This window comes from Gigantopelta aegis, chromosome 4 (assembly GCF_016097555.1).
Source record: "Gigantopelta aegis isolate Gae_Host chromosome 4, Gae_host_genome, whole genome shotgun sequence".
NCBI classification, from domain to species: domain Eukaryota; kingdom Metazoa; phylum Mollusca; class Gastropoda; order Neomphalida; family Peltospiridae; genus Gigantopelta; species Gigantopelta aegis.
This window is the reverse complement of record NC_054702.1, coordinates 48,238,494-48,257,312: the sequence shown is the minus strand read 5'-3', so window position 1 is coordinate 48,257,312 and position 18,819 is coordinate 48,238,494. Positions and strand designations below refer to the sequence as shown.

Sequence of the window (18,819 nt, the reverse complement as noted above, 5' to 3'; positions counted from 1 at the left end):
ACTGTAAAAAAGCAGCCTTTTTCACAGGAGGCTTGAACCCCGAAAACGTGGACCGACGTTTACCAGAGGTTGAGGGTTGAGTGTTCGGGACTGGTCGCGACAAATCCTTGTCTAGGACAATATTAAAATCGGGACCGAAAAGTAAATTTTCCCGTACCGAACGTGTACGAAAAACCGTCTTCACAACGTTTGACGCACTCAAACCCGCCAGGTAATGGTCACGCTGTAACAAAAGACTGTTCGCAAACAATCGGCCAGATAACTGAGCGATATGCTTAGAGGCTTTTGACGCAGCCTCCAAACAGCTTTTCGCCATCGCGGGAAGGCTCTCGACAGCCTTATCCAAGCCAAATAGGAACGTACCTAAATGGTTATTAACCTGGAACATCGACTTAGCCAACCGTTCGAACGATTCCAGATCCGCGATTGGCAATGACACATGCGGTGATGGGGAACAAGCGGCTCGGACACTAGCGGGAACGACCGCTGGATGTTCGAGAAAATCCACCCCCAGCGTCTCATAGGAGTCGGCACGAAAAATGCGTGCTCCCGTTAAGATTTTCCCAGTTGGCAGTGCCGTTGGGTACTCATCAACACCCACTCCCAGGACACGATCACTGCCAGTGATCAACACATCAATGTCACAAAGTGAACTGTGCGCCTCCTGTGCAAGTGGTAAACCCGACTCCTCACGAGGAGTGACCAAATTCAAAGAACGGTTCCCGAAGGAGACACCCTTGAATGTAGGCTGGGCCTCAACCTGAGGTATAGCGTCCCTGCATACCTGTTGGCCCTGGTCCCTGACAAAACCCAGAACCGCCGGATAATCGCACTCCTCCTCTACCTCCGAACCGAAGTGAGAGAGAGCTGGGTCAGTGACAGAATCCAGTCCAACCGACGCTTCCTCTGAAGCCAGGTCACTGTCCATTGGATCCCGAAGATCTACATGGACTCCTCCCCCTACTCGAGACGCCCCTGGGGCAGCGTCTCCTGAGACGGAAACAATAGGAACCGAACGACAATCCCTAACTGCATCGTCAAACTGCTGTCGAGACGCAGTTTCTGCTGGTTTTGGCGGAAAACCGGGGGGGGGGGGGGGGGGGGGGGGGAGGAATGGGAGCCGCACCTGACGGTCCCGTCTGCGAAAGCAATTATCCCAACTGAGACGAAGCGTTAAAAAATTCCACAAAACTCTGAAACAACGTTTCCTGAAAGCGGTCGTTCCTGCGCCAAGTGCGGAACGGTCGGAGTTTGCGGCCACAGAGTATCCCCTGCTGAGGGGTATCTGTGTGAACCTCATCCTCTATCGAGTAAAGTCGAAGAGGTAGGGACCAAAGACAGTGCAAACTGTGAGGAGATGTCCGTTGCTACCGAAGTCACCGGACCCTTGGGGTAAACATATGCAAACGGAGGACCCAAATGGGACGAGTCCTCCACCCAACGGTAAACATCGGTCGGGATGCCATCAGAGACGGATCCCGGCATCGGAACAACTGGCTCAGTTCGAAGCAAACTGGCAGAACTCTCCTCGGGCCTTGAGAATGCTGAGGTGCCGAAGCGACTGTCAGCAATCGAAGGCAAAGTCGGGGCCACCTGCTCTGCGGACGAAGCAGTGGACCTATGCACAACGGAGTGCATGTGCTCGGTAACCAATGAAATCGTCAAAACTGGTGCCGCGACGACGAAGTTAACAGTAATGACGATGGCGACGCCCGCGATGAAGCCACACAAACAGAAGAAGGCACCGTCACTAACGAAGACGGCTCACTTACCACGGTCACAATAGGAGCCCTCGGGGGAGGGGGGGGGGGGCGCTCCCGAAGTATCGGTAACTGTACTCGTAACACGGACCGACGAAGAAACACCCTTGTGTTTCCCCCCTTTTCGGACACTTTTCAAAGTGTCTGCAGACTTATGGGACCTACCCACTAAGTCCGACTTGCCGACTACTGCCGAAGCAGACGACAATATTTTGCTGGTACCCAAAACCTGAGTCTGCGAACCGAACCAAACCCACTAGTCAGGAGACCATGTGGAGCAGATCTCACACCGACGGTCATGATAACAAGACCGACAGTCCGGACACAACACGTGTGTGTCTTTACGTCGTAAAGGAAATTGACATCCATCTCGCGTGCACAAACTTTCCGTGCGCTAGCTGTCAACGAACTCGCATCAGACATGGTAAATTCAACACAGAATTCCCAACTACCAACCGTATGTCAAGTTCAACCGAAAAACAAACACAAAATTACAAGTAAAGAAAACTTTTTGCCAAAGCTTAACAGGTGTTAACAGGTGGACTGCAGAATTGAGAATGAAGTTACAGGTAGCCCGTGCAAGGATAGCATTGCGCATATCCGGCAAGGGAGAGAATTCTGCAGTGTGTAGGTATGACTCAGGTTGAATAGCATTTTTGTTGTGCTAGCACAGTAAGTTGAATAAGACTATACTTTATTTATAAAACTGTGAGATGACATCACAAAACTGTCAAAGTTAACTGGGATTTAAATACACTGTGAACTTCAATTTCATTAAATTTCAGAAAGTATTTGGAAAAAGTACTAGCTCTAAATCTTTTATTTTGAACAAGAGTACCGGTGAGGTACACGATATGTCTGTCAGGTGTTTGATGGAAAACCATAGATATTAATGAATATGTTATGTATGATTCCATTCTAATTATGTGAAATTTTTGCGATGGGATGGATGAACAGTTTGTTTCGGACCAACTACTGATGATACTGTATCCATTGGACAAGGTGCTGTCTGAATAATGAAGTCCTAACTTCTTCAAAGGCTAAACAAGATTTTCCTATGATGTTCAGAATATAGACAAATTATATGATTTATTTGTATCACAGTGACCTTTTAATTAAAATGTGACACATTACCATTCCAAGTTGTTCCTACAGTTGTTTGGTCCTATACGCATCTGTATGCAAGATATGGTCTGGACAAGGATTTACTGTTATATGCAGTAGACTGAAAAGTAGGTCACAGTGACCTAGTAATAGTATGTGACACACCACCATTCCAAGTTGTTTCTACATGTGAGGTTTGATGGTCCTATATGCATCTGTATGCAAGATATGGTCCGGACAAGGATTTACTGTTATGTGCAGTAGATCGTGAAAAATAGGTCAAAGTCACCTAGTAATAGTATGTGACACACCAACATCTCAAGTTGTTCCTTACGTGTGAGATTTGATCATCCTGTATGCATCTGTATAAAAGATATGGTCCGGACAAGGATTTACTGTTATGTGCAGTAGACCATGAAAAGTAAGTCACAGTGACCTAGTAATAGTAGGTGACACACTGCCATCCAAAGTTGTTCCTACATATGAGATTTGATGGTCCTATATGCATCTGTATGCAAGATATGGTCCGACAGGGGTGCAGAAATGGAAAATATTTCACTAGCCCGTCAGACCAGAACCAATTAAAATTTACTAGCCCGCCAGAATTTCTACTAGTCCACCAGCCTATATAACAACATATTAATTTTAAAAAATTGACAATATCTTTATAATAGCATGCACCCGAACAACCTCCCACACACACACACCCTAGTATTTTTGCCCATTTTAGGGGCTCAGTTTACTTCCGAACTATTTTACCAACCCTCTGAACAAAAAACACTTATCAATAACCAAAACATTATTAAAGGAAGGGACAATTAAGGCATTTGGCCTGGTATGCATATTCAACGATATATAATGCACATTATCGTTTAATGTTGTAAATTAATATCAAGTATAATCGTATAGTTAATTAATAAAACGCTTAAATGTGACGGCTATTATATATAACGGGCGCAGCCATTTTGTACCATCCCAGTGAATACGCCCTCTGGCGAGCTGATGGTTATGTAATACAAAATACTGAAGAAACAAAACATACCTGATTTTTGCAGATGCATCGCAATGTTCTGTAGTAATATCCATCCCAGTAAGCCGGCAACAAGTATATATTATTTTACAATACAAAATAAGCCACCATTGTCAAAGTGTTGAAATAACTGTATTATGGTTTGTATATAAATTAACCCACGTATTGAAATAATAATCCGAGTGTATTCTTCGTTAATTGGTCTTTTCTTTCCGTGGCCTGTACCTGTGGTTCCTGATTGGCAGGTGTATATTTAGATGGTCCCCAGACACTGTGTCCAGACACACCAAAAAGATGTGCCTCTTTTATTAAGATCACAAGGTACTGTCTGATAGCCGCGCAGACGCCCCCTCAAATCATAATGGACATTATCACTTTATTACTGTAAGTAATTCTGTAAAACCCTTGATTAAGTAGACTTTCCCATCTAAAATCACAAAACTGACCAATTACGTAGTCCCAAAGAAAAGAAAATTATCACTTAGGTATTGTGAGTGGTCATTTTTGCTTTGGATTTTTTAAAAGAGAAAAATACTATAACTCCATTTCATTCTATTGATGCAAATTGAAATATATTTAGTTAGTTTATTATACTATCAAGTCATTTATGTTGTTTTACAAGTCAGGTTGATGAAAGCGAAGCACCTTGTCGTAAATTAGAGCGTTTGTTTACACTGTGTTGTGCTTTTTCTTTGGGGGGTTGGTGTCTGTGTGTGTGTGTGTGTGTGTGTGTGTGTGTGTGTTTTGTGGGATTTTTTGTTACTTTTAGCTATAACAGCATTTCATTGTATCAATTGGTGAAAACGGTGTTGGGGTGTTATTATGAATAATGTAAACAACGCATGTTTGTAATGCCGTTTCAGCTATACATTTAATTTTGTACTTCTGTTTAAGCCATATAGCCATAGAGTTTAGTGCCGTTTGAGCCAACGCTAGGTTCCATTTTGTCCAATTTGGTTCTGTTTTCGTTTGGGGCCGTTTTCGCTATAACTCGTTTCCGGAGTATCGTGCTTGTGCAGTTCGGAACTCCGAAGTAGTCTATTGGCAATACGGTACATGTATCGTTGTGCATTTCGTCATAATTCTGAACCGTTTGTTTGAATGGTTTGGAATTCTGGCATGACAGACGCACAGTCGTGGATTCAATGCAAAAAACCATAAATAAATAAATAAAATTTGGATACAGGACAGTTCATTTGCCAATAAATACTAATCCGTTCATTTCTGAATTCATTTGTATATTCCACAGCATGTGTTATAATTTTTGCAAGATACAGATACATAAAATATAATATATAATATATATTAAGCTGGTATAATGTGTTATTATAATAATTACATATGACATATTATACCAGTATTATTCATTCATTCACTTAAACAAGCAAATTCTTTGGACAGGCAAGTGGACAAATATTTTGGACAAGTAAGAATTGAAATCACACTTGTCTTTCCAACAAATAAAGGTAATATTTAACCTGAGTATGCCTTTAAATATAAGTTAACAAATGATATCTGTAACAGCAAATTAATGGTACATGATATTGATTTATATTATATTTTTACATTTTGATCAAAATACATTTATTAAACAATTATAAAATATATAAATTACCGTATATCTTCGCCTATAAGTCGATTTTTTTTCACCCAAAAATTATTTTATAACTTGGGGGATTGACTTATAAGAGGGTAAAAAAAATTCACCCAAAAATATTACCGTTTTGGGGATTATTTTACAAGTTTTATTGTTGAAGTATGCCCTGTATTTATACTCAAATATGTTAATTTGACACATTTATTTTTTATAACCATTTGGTTTTTTTGGCATTAGAACGGTTTTGGTAATGCGAAAAGGCGTGCGATGCCACTCACATGCCAAGACAACAGTCCACTTAGTTAAAATAACAGTCATCACTAATAGCTAAAATGTAAACAATACTAACTACCAGTTGCATGAGTTTATTTTGAAATCTGCTCACTGTCATTAATGGTTGTTCAAACAATGTCTTGTCGGTGATTAACGTCATGAATATTACTGAGCCTTCTCTTAAAATAACTTAAGACTGATCTCTGCAGTTCACTAGTCCAATAGGGACACACATCATTTGGTACAAAAACCAGTGTACTATCCAGAGTTATCCTCCTTACATGTATTAATATGGCGGCAAAACATGTGATTAACCGATGATACATGTACTTTCAGTTTTATCGTAGTGATCTGTTGTCAGTGTTTATAAATAAAGTTGTTGTCAGTGCACAAAACCATGCTGTACAGTGCCATACGGTAACAGTCAAACAGCTTTCATTATCTACTAAGGGAATATTTCGTTTTGATGCTATGTAGTTTGATTGGAATATTGCGATGTACAAAACGTGAAAACCGAAGTTTGTAAAATAATTTTCTTTTGTTCAAATATTGTACATTATTGTTCTCATGTGCTGAAAGTAAGAAATACTTCAATATTTATAAGTTGTTTTTCATGGGTCGACTTATAAACGGGTCAATAAAAAAATACGTTTTCATGGCTTGAAATTAGGGACTCGACTTATAGCCGAGATCGACTTACAGGCGAAGATATACGGTAAATCCTAAATGCCACTTAAAATACTGTCTCAGCTTTCTGGACACCAAAAAAAATACTGGTAAAATTAAGCTCAGCCCCAAAATTTCCTACAGGTTAGATAGCTCTAAGTATTTATCCATGTAAGATTGTTAACAAATTTTATAAAGCATGATTATTCCCTACTATCAGAGTTTTGAAAATGAGAACGCTTACTTCATCAAAATATATCCACAAATCATCAACAAATGTCGGAAATCTAAGAGCAAGTCGAAGCACAAGCCATTCCTGCATGTGACGGACTGATGGATGAACTTCAGTAACTAATGACTTCCAGATGAACGACCAGCATTCAACCCTGTTATCCTGAAAGATGATTTACTTTAACTTACTTTTCTTTTAAAAAAAGCAAAGGCATTTTGTTTAAAGACACATATGGCCATTTAGTGTCTAACATATTATGGTTATTTCAACACTTGATTGAGAGACAGAAAGAGGAAACCCACTGCAGCAACATAGTACCAAAGAACAGCAAGGAATCTAGCTTTACATGCACTTCCCCATAGGCAGGATGATACCTAGCAGAGTTTTTTGATTTAACAATTACATGGCACTGCGCTACATTCAGCCCCAATTCTCACCCCATCATAGTATCACATAGATTACACTAATTGCTGTTAGCAGCAAGAAATCTTTTATATGTACTTTTCTACAGATAGGATAATACCTGCAGTTAGGAATCACTGGTTGAGAGAGACATAGACTAAGTATTATCTATCTATGTTCTATTGTACTAAGCAGGGTTTGCGATGATGAGTAAATCACAAGTCCTGACTCGCAATTTGTTTCCATTTACTCACATTTTTAAAAACAAAGGTAGGCATGAGAGCAGAGGTTCACAAAATCAGCTGAAATCTTGGCCAGGGGTCAAGGGGGCTGATTAGGCCCCTTGCGGGTTCACGGCAGTGCCCTGTGTCTGGGGGCCAAAAATGGATTTTAGAGCATTTCCTGCATGCTTTTTCAAGAAAATTATTCGTAAGACAAAGTAATATAAAATTCATTGGATGTCAGTATAGCTTTAATATGTTAATGTTATCTACTTGACTGAACAAAATTAAATGCTGTTTCAATTATTGATTCTACTTGAGTGTCACTTTTTGCAAACTCAATAAGCCCCTTTATCTTTAAGTTTTTTCAAAAGTTTCTAGATTTGCCCATTATGTGGAAATCAATATGATTTTGTAACATAGTACTTACTTTCTATACCACCTTCTGACAAAAAGGACCTTTCAACAATCTACATGGATTTCTGTATGTGATCCACAATGGCTCCTCGTCCTCATACAAAATATCTATGCTACAGAGAGTGCACCAAGCATCTCCCAGTTCTATTTTCTTCACAGATTCTCTGAGTTTCCGCTCTATGGGTTTACCATCAATCAACATGCGCACGACCTTGTCCATCCATTCCCATTTCCAAGCATTTCCGACACGTATATAAATTTCAGAAACACGGCTATCATCCTTGTTATCGATGAACTTAGGAATCATTAAATTTATTACTAGCGCGGCTCCATATCTTGATTGGAATGTTTGGTAATTAAGAACTATTTCACAAAATTAAATCACTTGGCAATTGAAACCTGTTGATAAAACACGTGGAACCCCCGCAAAGTATCAATATAAAAGATGGTCTGCGATTGGATACTTTACTGGAATCCTGCAAATTATTATATGCCTCGACCAATCAGATCTCCTATTAGATTGCAAGTTCATCGTTCCCATTGGTTGACCAATGCTGCTGAATACGACCGACTGGTTATCAATTCTCGTTTAACACATACTTCGTGAGAGTAAAAATCGATAATATAAGTAACCAGTCACGCACCTGTGAAGCGATAACAACGTAGCAACAAAATTTAACCAGTGCGCTCATAGTTTTCGTCTCCCAATACCGTGGTATCCGATGGGGGCATATTTGAAACTGCAGTAAAAAACCCACCCCAAAACCACCATCGCTGATATTTAGTCCATTGACATTCTGTCAGCATGCCCTCTGAATGGAATCTATAAATGAAATAGAGGCCAATGCTGTTGATTGCATTTCTTTGTTTTGTGTTACCAAAAGTGAGAAATACCAAACTGTCAGCTGTGAGCAATAAAGTACCCTAACAATGTATGTACAAGTTGTGACGTGGTAGTAAAATCTCACTCATGTAAATATTTTAGTTGAAATTAATTAACAGTCTAATATCACTAAAGAATTTTACATAACCCCATTTATGCTTTGAAATGGAATTATTTTTAAAGTCAGTCCTTTTTTCTAGGTAGGGTCGGTTCTCGGAAACACATAATATTATATGTTTTTGGCTTGGTATAAAGATTGTTAAAATGGTGGGTTGGTGCTTTATTTTGGTGCATTAGTGCAATTAATGTTTAAATGTAAAAAAAAATAATTAAATGTCAAACATTCATCATTAAGTACATGTACAGAACAAAGTGTTCAATATTTAGCTATTCACGAGACAAAATAATAATGATTATGTTTACCTCTGAAATAAATGGTTCCATTAATAGCAGTATTTGAAAAATGCGATGCTTGCATCGATGACTCAGTGAATTGTTATACTGCCTGTAAACTGTATCATCCACAAGTAGCTGATAGCGCTGTACCAACTCCTTCCACAAACTCATTGCCAGATCAGTGTGCTTGCTATCTTCAGGTCTCAGTCGAATGAGAAAATTCACAATCATGCTGCGCACAACAAGACCATTCCTTTTCAATCTGTAATATACATAAGAAAACATGTGGGTCTATTCATGTATTTGTTACTGACTGGACCTTCTGACATTCAAAATGGGAACGTTTCACTTCAAAATTGAGGCAAAACAACATGACACAGCCACAACCTTATTTATAGCTCAGGGAATTCAAATGGTGCCAGATGTAATCAAACATGACATACGACAAACACTAAGTAGGGATGGGACGATTCATTTTTAATTTTCGATACTTTCTTCAAGTAAAGAGCTATCATACATACCTTTTAATAAACTATTTTAAGAGCAAGAAACTTTATTTTTAATGGTCATTTGTAAAATAATTATAAATGTAACACTATATTTTGACTATAAAACAAAAATACCTTTTTTAACCATGCCATGATAGCGTGTTGGGTCTAGGATATTCAAATGTAAGTTCAGAGGGTTTGCAAAATAGTGAACTGAACACTGGCTGTGGGCAAGAATGCTAGGGATCAGGGAGCATTCTCCCCATAAAAAAAAGAAGAAAAAAAAGAGAAGACAATTCAGTTGCCTTTAGTTGCAGAAATATACACTTATTATAGAAGTGTAAACAAAAGATATATTTCAAGACATATTTCACTAATAATGTTTATTGTTATTATTTACATAATATCAAATCTTTGATTAACAAAAATCTGGAAAGGAAGTATGGAATAACTAGAAAAAGCTTAATATTTAGGTCTACTACTGAATTATTTAACTGACCATATTAAAACGTATCGAATTTTTGTTTTAATATAACTAAGCTCAAGTACATAATACATGTACATAATAGTGAATTATTTGATTTTTTAAAATTAGCAAAGTCATTTCATTACAGTGAAGTACTCTTATAACATGTAGCAGTAGTCGTTACATACTGAGCACAAGTAGAAACTTTACACTGCGTAAATTTGACCGCACAAATTAAATACAGGGTGCACGACTATAAAACTGCTATGTAAGGATGTCAATATCATTTGAGAAGCAATACAGATTGACACAAGTCGATGTGGGGATCAATTTATTGCGTATTACCGCCTGATGTCATGTGACCCCCCAAAACGATTTTCACATGATGAGATCGTGGCACGTTCTGAAGTCAATAACGCGTGTGACCGCCTCGTGCAGCCACCACAATGTCTTCTCATCGACCAAAGAACTCCTCTAAAAATCCGCACTGGAAGTCGTCGCCATTGGTTGATCAGTGCCTGCCCAAGAGCTTGAAGGGTCTGCGGTGGGTTGACCTGCTGTCTCAGTCATCTTCCCAATTCATCCCAAATGTGTTCGATGGGATTCAGGTCTGGTGAACGGGACGGCCAATCCATGACACTGATACCGGCTTTTCGCAAGAAATTGCGTGTCAAGATCACTGTATGGGGTGTAGCGTTGTCTTGTTGAAATGTCAATCCTGGACCGTGTTGTTACATGAATGGCAGCAGTTCTGGTGTCAACACTTGATCACGGCAGTGAGGTTGCCCTGGACGACAATCAATTGGGAACGACCATGGAAACAAAATGAACCCCAAACCATTACGCTGCCACCACCAAATCTGTCGACCTCCTGAACACAACACTGCGCATAGCGTTCTCGCGGTCTACACCACACCCGTACCCTGCCATCAGCAAACCTAAGTGTGAAACGTGACTCGTCACTAAAGACGTTATTCCAGCGTCTCTGATTCCATCTAACGTGTCGTCGGGTCCATTCCAGACGTTGACGACGGTAAAATGGCGTGAAAATGGGTCCTTTGTATGGTCTCCTAGCTCACAGACCAGCAGTCCGCAGTCGATTCCTGATGGTGGATTGTGACACCCGACCCCTGAACAATTGTCTACTTGTGGACGTGGCCGTCTCGAACCGATTACGGAGATGACGTAATCTGATTTGTCCATCCTCTCTGCGTGATGTCACACGCGGATGTCCTGGCCTCGGACGATCCGCCACTACACCTGTCTGTTGCACACGGGTTCTGAGATTATGAATTGTCTGTCGGCTGCATCCTAGTGCAGCCTACCCACAGCATGCTCACTTTCTGCATTTGTGAGGCGTGGCATTTAGTCACTAATTTGTCACCAGAAATTTTAATGTGTTTTCCTGTTAAACAATACACGTGTGAATTGATTTGAAGGCATACGCGTTCACTGTGTTGATCACGTGACCCTGTGCACGTGTTTGTCAGGTTTTGCGCTTTAGACGTGCAGAAAGGCAATATGTGCGTTTTCACTCCGCCCCGTTAGTGCAGTATCATCGGGAAGACCTTTATCATCCATTATGTAACGCAAATTTCAACTGATTTCCTCCAAAATAATTTACAATAAAAAATATGATTGTAAAGTTTCTACTTGCGCTCAGTATACATGTAGCAGTAGTTTGTTGTAAACATTTACAAAAGTTAGCCGTTTTCATTCAGGAAGTTGGCCATTTTTTTTTTTTTTTCTTTCTCCAAGTTCAAAAGCCATACATATAAAGCTACTGTCAAACCTTGCCGGATAGCGTTAACGGACGTCTGACGGAGCGAAAGAAAATTATCCGGTGGTGAAAGTCGTCTCCGTTGCTGCTCGAGGCCCTTCGAACGGAAGAACATGCACAATGAACACACAATTCACATAGTCTGGTGAATTGAACACCGGGCCAATTCTCCCCTGGGTTGTCATGCAACGACTAGAAGCGGTCAGGCCCTTTTAAGGGCCCTATGGGCAACCTAGGGAGACACCACAGCATCATAGAGGTCTAATTAACGAGCTACTCTCTATTCACTAATGTCAAAACCTATATTAGCTTTCTTTTTGACCGACCGTTCACAATTGCGCCCAAATTCCTCAATCAAACTTGCACACCTTTTCTCTTTTGGCATAATTCTTGCTCCATTCAAAATTCCATAGCACCATTACCCCCGTGCAGTGCAGGCGGTCCCTCCCCCCACCACCCCCACCCCCCAAATCTTTCCTGTCCTGGACGGAGGAGCCGACCGAGGCCGTCTCTTGTGCCCAAGACAGACGTGCGCTACAACAGCTTGCTCTGAATGTGCATGTAAAGCCCTATGACCTGACCTGACCTGAACACAGGGCGCACATATCAGGCTCCAGTTGGCTCATCAAACATCTCAGGGGGCATCCTCATGAAGTTAACAAATGCCTTCTGGTCTTCTCTCCGCAGCTCCATCATGAGTTGGTCATAAAGACCAAACTGTCACCACCTCTCAGGGCCCAGCCATGCCCTAGACCACCATCTCCTCTGCCCCCTTCTCCTCCTTCTGTTCTCTACATGGACACAGATGTTGAGATTGGCATCTAGCAGGTCAATCTGTGCTTGGATCAGGGCCATTTCGTACTGCAGGTGGAGTCTCACACGACACTCCATCATGAAGGTCCTCACGGTCCCAGAAAGTCTTGAGGGAGTGAGATAGAGAAGCCACATTATATACCCCGGAGGATATATGTCGCTGTACGTTTCAGACCCGGTGAAGACCCGTTACATGTACGGTACTTATACTGTACTTTTCCTGAAGTCATCAGTTTTGTCCTGTGGACCCCGTTACACATCCGTTATTCATCAGTTCCCATGCGTTCCTTATCAGGTAATCGTCCGCTGAAAATGCGGTACACCTCCGGTTCATCCGATGCATGTCAGGTAGTAGTCCGGCCACGAGTCACGTCCACCGGACATCAACTAATGCGAACTGACAAGTACAGGACGAGGAACACACGAGTTCCAAACAAAACGCATGCCCAGCGCACAACAACCGTACAACCGGTGGATGCCTTTGCCCGGTGGAGTCTGTTCCAAGTTTTGTGCATGCACAAAACTTTCCACCGGATTAAACGGACCTCGCCGGACCTTGCCTGACAAGGAACGCATTCGCCAAACCACAAACGGACAGGAAACGCATGAGAACGGATTGAAAATTTTGCTCTCCATCGAATGTCCTTTAACGCTATCCGGCAAGGTGTGACAGTAGCTTAAGTATGAAAAATGGGTAAATTGCCATGAAAGCCAATGTTTTTTTAATCTGTTACAGTATATGATAAAGCTATACACCAAACATGTCACGACCTGGCAACTAGAAAGAACACACAAATAAATATAAATCTTAAACATGCACTTAACATGACTTCAGTGGGTGAGATATCTTCCACTGAATACTGCAAGCCGACACACTGTATACCACATTCACTCATTCATATTTCCCTGCATTTTGTACAAAGCACTAACAGGAAATAATAATAGAACACTAATCTTAATAACAGCCACTTTAGTTTTTTTTGTTTTTGCGTGAGAAATACCTGGAAATTTGCATTGAATGAGTTGTTTTTGGTGAGTATTTTCACTTGACAATAATGACACAACATCATGGTAATTTTCAGGAATTGACAGCTAATAAATTTGACCGTTATACCAACAATAATTTTTTTTTTTAAATATTGAGATATGAATCATAGTTTGTTCCCAAAAAAATTCTGGCTAGAAAAACAAAGTTATTGGGATCTGAATAGTGGCCATAGATACTGGACATCCTGCCACAAATGCACGTAAATGTGACTATCAATGTTTTGCCTAATTTGAATCAACATTGATTTAAGATATCACTAAAATTAGAAAAACCAATGAAAATTCACACAATGTTAACCCTTTCATATACTTCCATACACAATGCACAAAATACAGGTATATAACATTACAGGTCACTGAACAACTAATATACCAAAATACGAACCACTAAATCCATACTCAAATATATACAATGGCAAGGTATAGGCCTACTACTAAAATAATACAATAATACTCTCAATAATTAATGTATTTTAAAAACCCAACAAAAACCCACAACCGATCAGTGAGTAATATCAACATTCACAATGACATAGTCAGACAGAAGGATGGAGATGAAACCTACAGTAGGGGACTAATAACCAACCTTGGAAGAATTTCATTGACTGCCACTTCATCCTGCAATGTCACAAAATATGCCCAAACATCAGGGAAGAGGCTGGAAAAACAAAACATCTTCTATAATCCTCCTAGTTTTATGACAAACTCTTTCATAACTAAGCTGTGAGAAGAAAAAAATCTTTAAATGTATTGGCTATTGTCAAGATTTTTCTACTTGATACAACATACAAATGGTATATTTAATATACATGTGTATGTTGTATATTCACCACAAGCTTCTTCATTTGAGTAATTTTTTTCTGCTTGATTTCTGTGACTTGCTTTTTTGGGGGTTAAACAGTATTTAATTACATAATTATTACAAACACCCAGTTTGGAGAGAGGAATAGAAGATAAGAGGAGAAAATATAAGTAAAAAGAGGTCAGGTTACATACATCTATGTCATGTTTTATTGACCGAGGTGGGGGTTTGTAAAGTTTTGTATTTAGATACTTGCTTCTCTGAACTTTATTGTTAATGGAAATGTTCCCAAACTGTGAAGAAAAACCTCACAAATTAACAACAAAAAAATCAAATGTTGATTGCACGAACAGTACATGAGAAAACAAACCGAACAGAGTTTTAAACATAATGCAGTTAGAGACATTCACGATACATCAATTAAATTTAGCATCATAAAATATTTGTGTCTTGAATAGCCTCACTAAAAATGCTAAACTTTTATGCTCACTATTAACATTTCCTGATTTACAGTTTATGACTATTGTGTAAATTCAGGTATAAAAATTACAAAAATCTGTACATACTTGTCAGCCTTTTTGTAGATTTCACCAAAAATGCAGGCATCAGTTAAAAGAGTAATAAGTTTCTCAGCTATGAAGATGCCATCCAGAGAGTGCCACACATCACAGAGTTTCTCAACCAATAAGTTTAAAACACCAGTCTTGTCATCTCCAAATGAAAACAATTTGCGTGCATACTGGGAAAAATAAATTAGACCATCAGGTCTTCATAACTTTTATATGCTCATGAAAAATTAAGTTTTCTACCATTAAAAGTAATGAACTAGCATTCATTATTAAATACATTACAATTATACTGACAGACAACATCTGTTTGTTGTGCATTCATGGTCAAGTCAATTTCACAGAACATTAAAACTAATAGACTAGAATTACTAATACTTAATAGATGAAAATTAAAACTGACACAGACAGATATGAAACACAGACCACAGAAGCATTCAACAAAGGCAGAATTTTGGATAGATATACTACAATTCTGAATGTTATTCATGAACTTTAGCTCCTCTTTAAGGGTAAAAAAAGAGAAGACTTTAGGGTAAAAAAAAAGAGAAGACTTTACAAAGCTTAAGTTTAAAGATTTATGAATCATGTCCGGTTACATAATAATTATTGCACCTCATTTTGTACTAAGTTCATTTAAATAAACATAATTTTACATACCTTCAGTAAATGTTGTAAAATAATGGAATCTTTTGGTTGGTGTAGAAGTGAATTTTGAAAAGCCATGTTAATAAATGATCTCAGTTTAAGCCAGAAGCCAGCAGTGTGATGTTCCTCATTTGTCTTTACCCAGGCTAAATCAATAGCCATGGTCAGTTGTTCTGGTTTAACATTACATGTCAACAACTAGAATAAAAAACAAGAACATATTTTAACAATAGCTAAGCAAAATAAGCAACAAAAGCCATATGCTGTTACAGTAGAACTGGTTTTTCCTATTTTTATTTCCCTGTGGAGATTACACTCAGTTTGATACATGTATTAAAAATTACTAGCATTAGTATGCTGACATCATACATTTAAAGTGCTTTCATCCAATCTTAGTTCAAACAAGACAATAAACTGACACTCAAAAGAATACATACTGATCAGTTTGATGAAATATCACGTTATGTCCAGTGGTTTAACCACTACATCACTGACGCTAATGTTAGCATCGATTGTTAATTATCTATTGTATAACATTCAGTGAAACATCAGACTTCTTAAGATGAGATACAAATGATATTTTAAGATTAAAAATATAAAATATCTGTTATGTATTACATGCCTGAGGCAACAAAGCAGCTAGGCAATCCATGACAGGTAAGTCTGACTCCCATGATCCAGTGTCAAAAGCTTCTAGACATTTATAAAAGAGACATTCTGCTGGAACACTGCATGGCAATCTTCTCAGACAAAAACAAACAAGCTGCCACTGAGCAGTCATAAAGCGAGAAACAACTTTTCCCCAGTTTCTTTTTCCATCACCATTTCCATCACTGTAATACAAATAAAATAAAATATTTTAGTGTATCTTTTATTTAAGTTCAGCTTTTTAAAGATAGTTTCAGTTTTAATTTTTAAATGATATCATATTAAATATTTTAGATAAAGTTTTATTAAGCTTGAATATCACGAAATGTATAAACACTGAATAAAAGATATTGATCTCAACAAACATATGGTAGATATGGACCCTTGGTAAAGACAAAAGAAAACATAGTCAAGAAGTGGCCAATGTGAAATGAACATGCACATTTAAATGGGTTATAAAAAGCTAATTTTTTCAAATATTTGTTCATAAATACATGTATATCTTGAATGAAAATCCATGTTATTTTGGGGAAATTAAAAAAAAATTAGATTCTAACTTCCCTATAAAGATAGCATGTTTTCTTAGAGTTGGTTAAGTCTGCCTATATAAGGTTTATGGTGAATGGTGAGGGTAGATACTCATACAAGTTTAATCTTTAGAGGTAATTTTGGGGTCATGTGGGTCAAATTATGAAAAGTTGCTTTTTTAAATATATATTTTATGGTATCTTCGAGGATAATGCTTTTTAAAATATGCTGCTTAACCTTTATTCTTTATTAATATGATTATACTGGATCATTATACATGTATATTACAATTTACATGTAAACCAACGGGAATATTGATACAAAAATCAATTTATCTCAAAACAGTGTTTAATAATGTCTAAAACATTTCCAAACAAAAATATCAGCAGTGTTTTGTTAAAAATGGGTTCCCATGACTGTTGAGATCTGTATAGGGTAAGGTTTATGGTGTGTAGCATTTTTAATATCTATGTGGCTAAAGCATTTTTTTAAACTTGCTATTTTTGGTTTTCTCTTGATTGCTCTAATTAATCAGAATACCTTACAATTTACATACAAACATTAGAGAATTTAGAAGAAAAAATGCATTTATCTCAAAATATTACATTTTGCATGATAACAAGTAAAAAGTAAAATAAAAATAAAATAAAATTATGAGTAATATTAATTTCCCCAATCTTGACCCTGACAACATTAAATAACCTTCAAAATGACACGTAAAGGTTAATCATGAGAGGTATCTACACTAACCATAAACACTATCCTATATCAATTTCAAAATATCCATTTCTAATAAAATACTGTTATTATTATTTTCTTTTGACATTTTTAACACACTATTTCGAGATAAATCAATGTTTATATTAGAATTGCTGTAATCTGCACATTGAAAAGAAATTGCTGAATAAAACTAATATGTTCAGTGGAATGGTACATATACCTTAATAAACACTTACATTTAATAAGCATTATCCATACTTCAATAATTTGTATATTTTCATAAGAAAAAAATAATAATACAGCATTATTAACGCTTAACATTTTTGTTTTAATGCATTTTTTATGATGGGAAACATACAAATACCTTTAAATAATTAAAACTGGTCCATTAATAACAAACTTTTTATGGAATTTAGGATTTTATAAAAGTGTGGAGGCAGCCATTTTGTCAAGATCCAGTATTTATGCTAGTTAATATACAGTATTTAATGTTTATTTTATTTCGTACTGTAGTGTATATCAATAATAATATGGTACATTATTATTTTGGTTGAAAGTTTTGTACGCATGTTTTTGTCAGTTGAATGGTATGCAAGAGTCAGGTACAGCTATACCAAAACATAAATGCATGCTTGCGGCTAGGTTGACACAAAGTAGTGCATGCAATGCAAGCTATTGGCAAGCAAAGATTTAATTCGCGTAAGGTAGTCAGTAATTCTGCAAATTTGCTGCATGCATGTTTTCATTTGTATAAGCATGTGCAGGCTTGCTGCATGCATATCTTCAACTGTACTGGCTTCCAACAAGCGTGTTTTCATTTTTGCAAGCATGTGCAAGCTTACTGCATGCACATCTTCAACTGTGCAATATTCCGGTAAGCATATTTTCATTTTTGCAAGCTTGCTGCATGCATATCTTTAACTGTGCAAGCTTGCTGCATGCATATCTTTAACTGTGCAAGCTTCCTGCAAGCATGTCTCTATTTGTGGAAGCTTGCGCAAGGTTAAAAAAAATAATTAGTTTGTGTAGTTGAAAATGAACAGAACAAAAATAAGTCCAAATAATTTTCATGTTTATTTGTTTTTAATTCGTAACTGGTCACATGATTTATCAAATTCAATGGGAACAGTGGTTAAACAACCAAACATACATGTAACAGATTTAGATAGTATTTTCCATAATAATAAACAATTTTTAAAATATTAATATATATATATATATATATATACAGTAGAATCTCATTGGCTCGAACGCCCAACGGTCGAACCTACCAGTATTCTCGAACCAAGAACAATGTCCCGATTTTTTTCTCTATTAAACCCTTTTATTTTG

At 37.8% G+C, this 18,819-nt stretch overlaps 1 protein-coding gene across 5 annotated transcripts in view; it reads right to left on the bottom strand.

Annotated features, from left to right (window-relative positions):
* LOC121370644 (probable methyltransferase TARBP1) overlaps positions 1 to 18,819 on the bottom strand; it is a 124,444-nt gene that overhangs the window by 43,047 nt on the left and 62,578 nt on the right. For all 5 annotated transcript variants that reach the window (XR_005957709.1, XM_041496012.1, XM_041496011.1 and 2 more), the window contains exons 14-19: positions 16,214 to 16,424; positions 15,604 to 15,789; positions 14,944 to 15,116; positions 14,162 to 14,233; positions 9,009 to 9,243; positions 6,675 to 6,824 (exon numbers count right to left, since the gene is read on the bottom strand). Coding sequence is in view for 4 of the 5 variants with exons in the window: in XM_041496012.1 (XP_041351946.1) it covers positions 6,675 to 6,824; positions 9,009 to 9,243; positions 14,162 to 14,233; positions 14,944 to 15,116; positions 15,604 to 15,789; positions 16,214 to 16,424 (1,027 nt within the window). In the remaining variant the exon portion in view is untranslated. The remainder of the gene's footprint in view (positions 1 to 6,674; positions 6,825 to 9,008; positions 9,244 to 14,161; positions 14,234 to 14,943; positions 15,117 to 15,603; positions 15,790 to 16,213; positions 16,425 to 18,819) is intronic.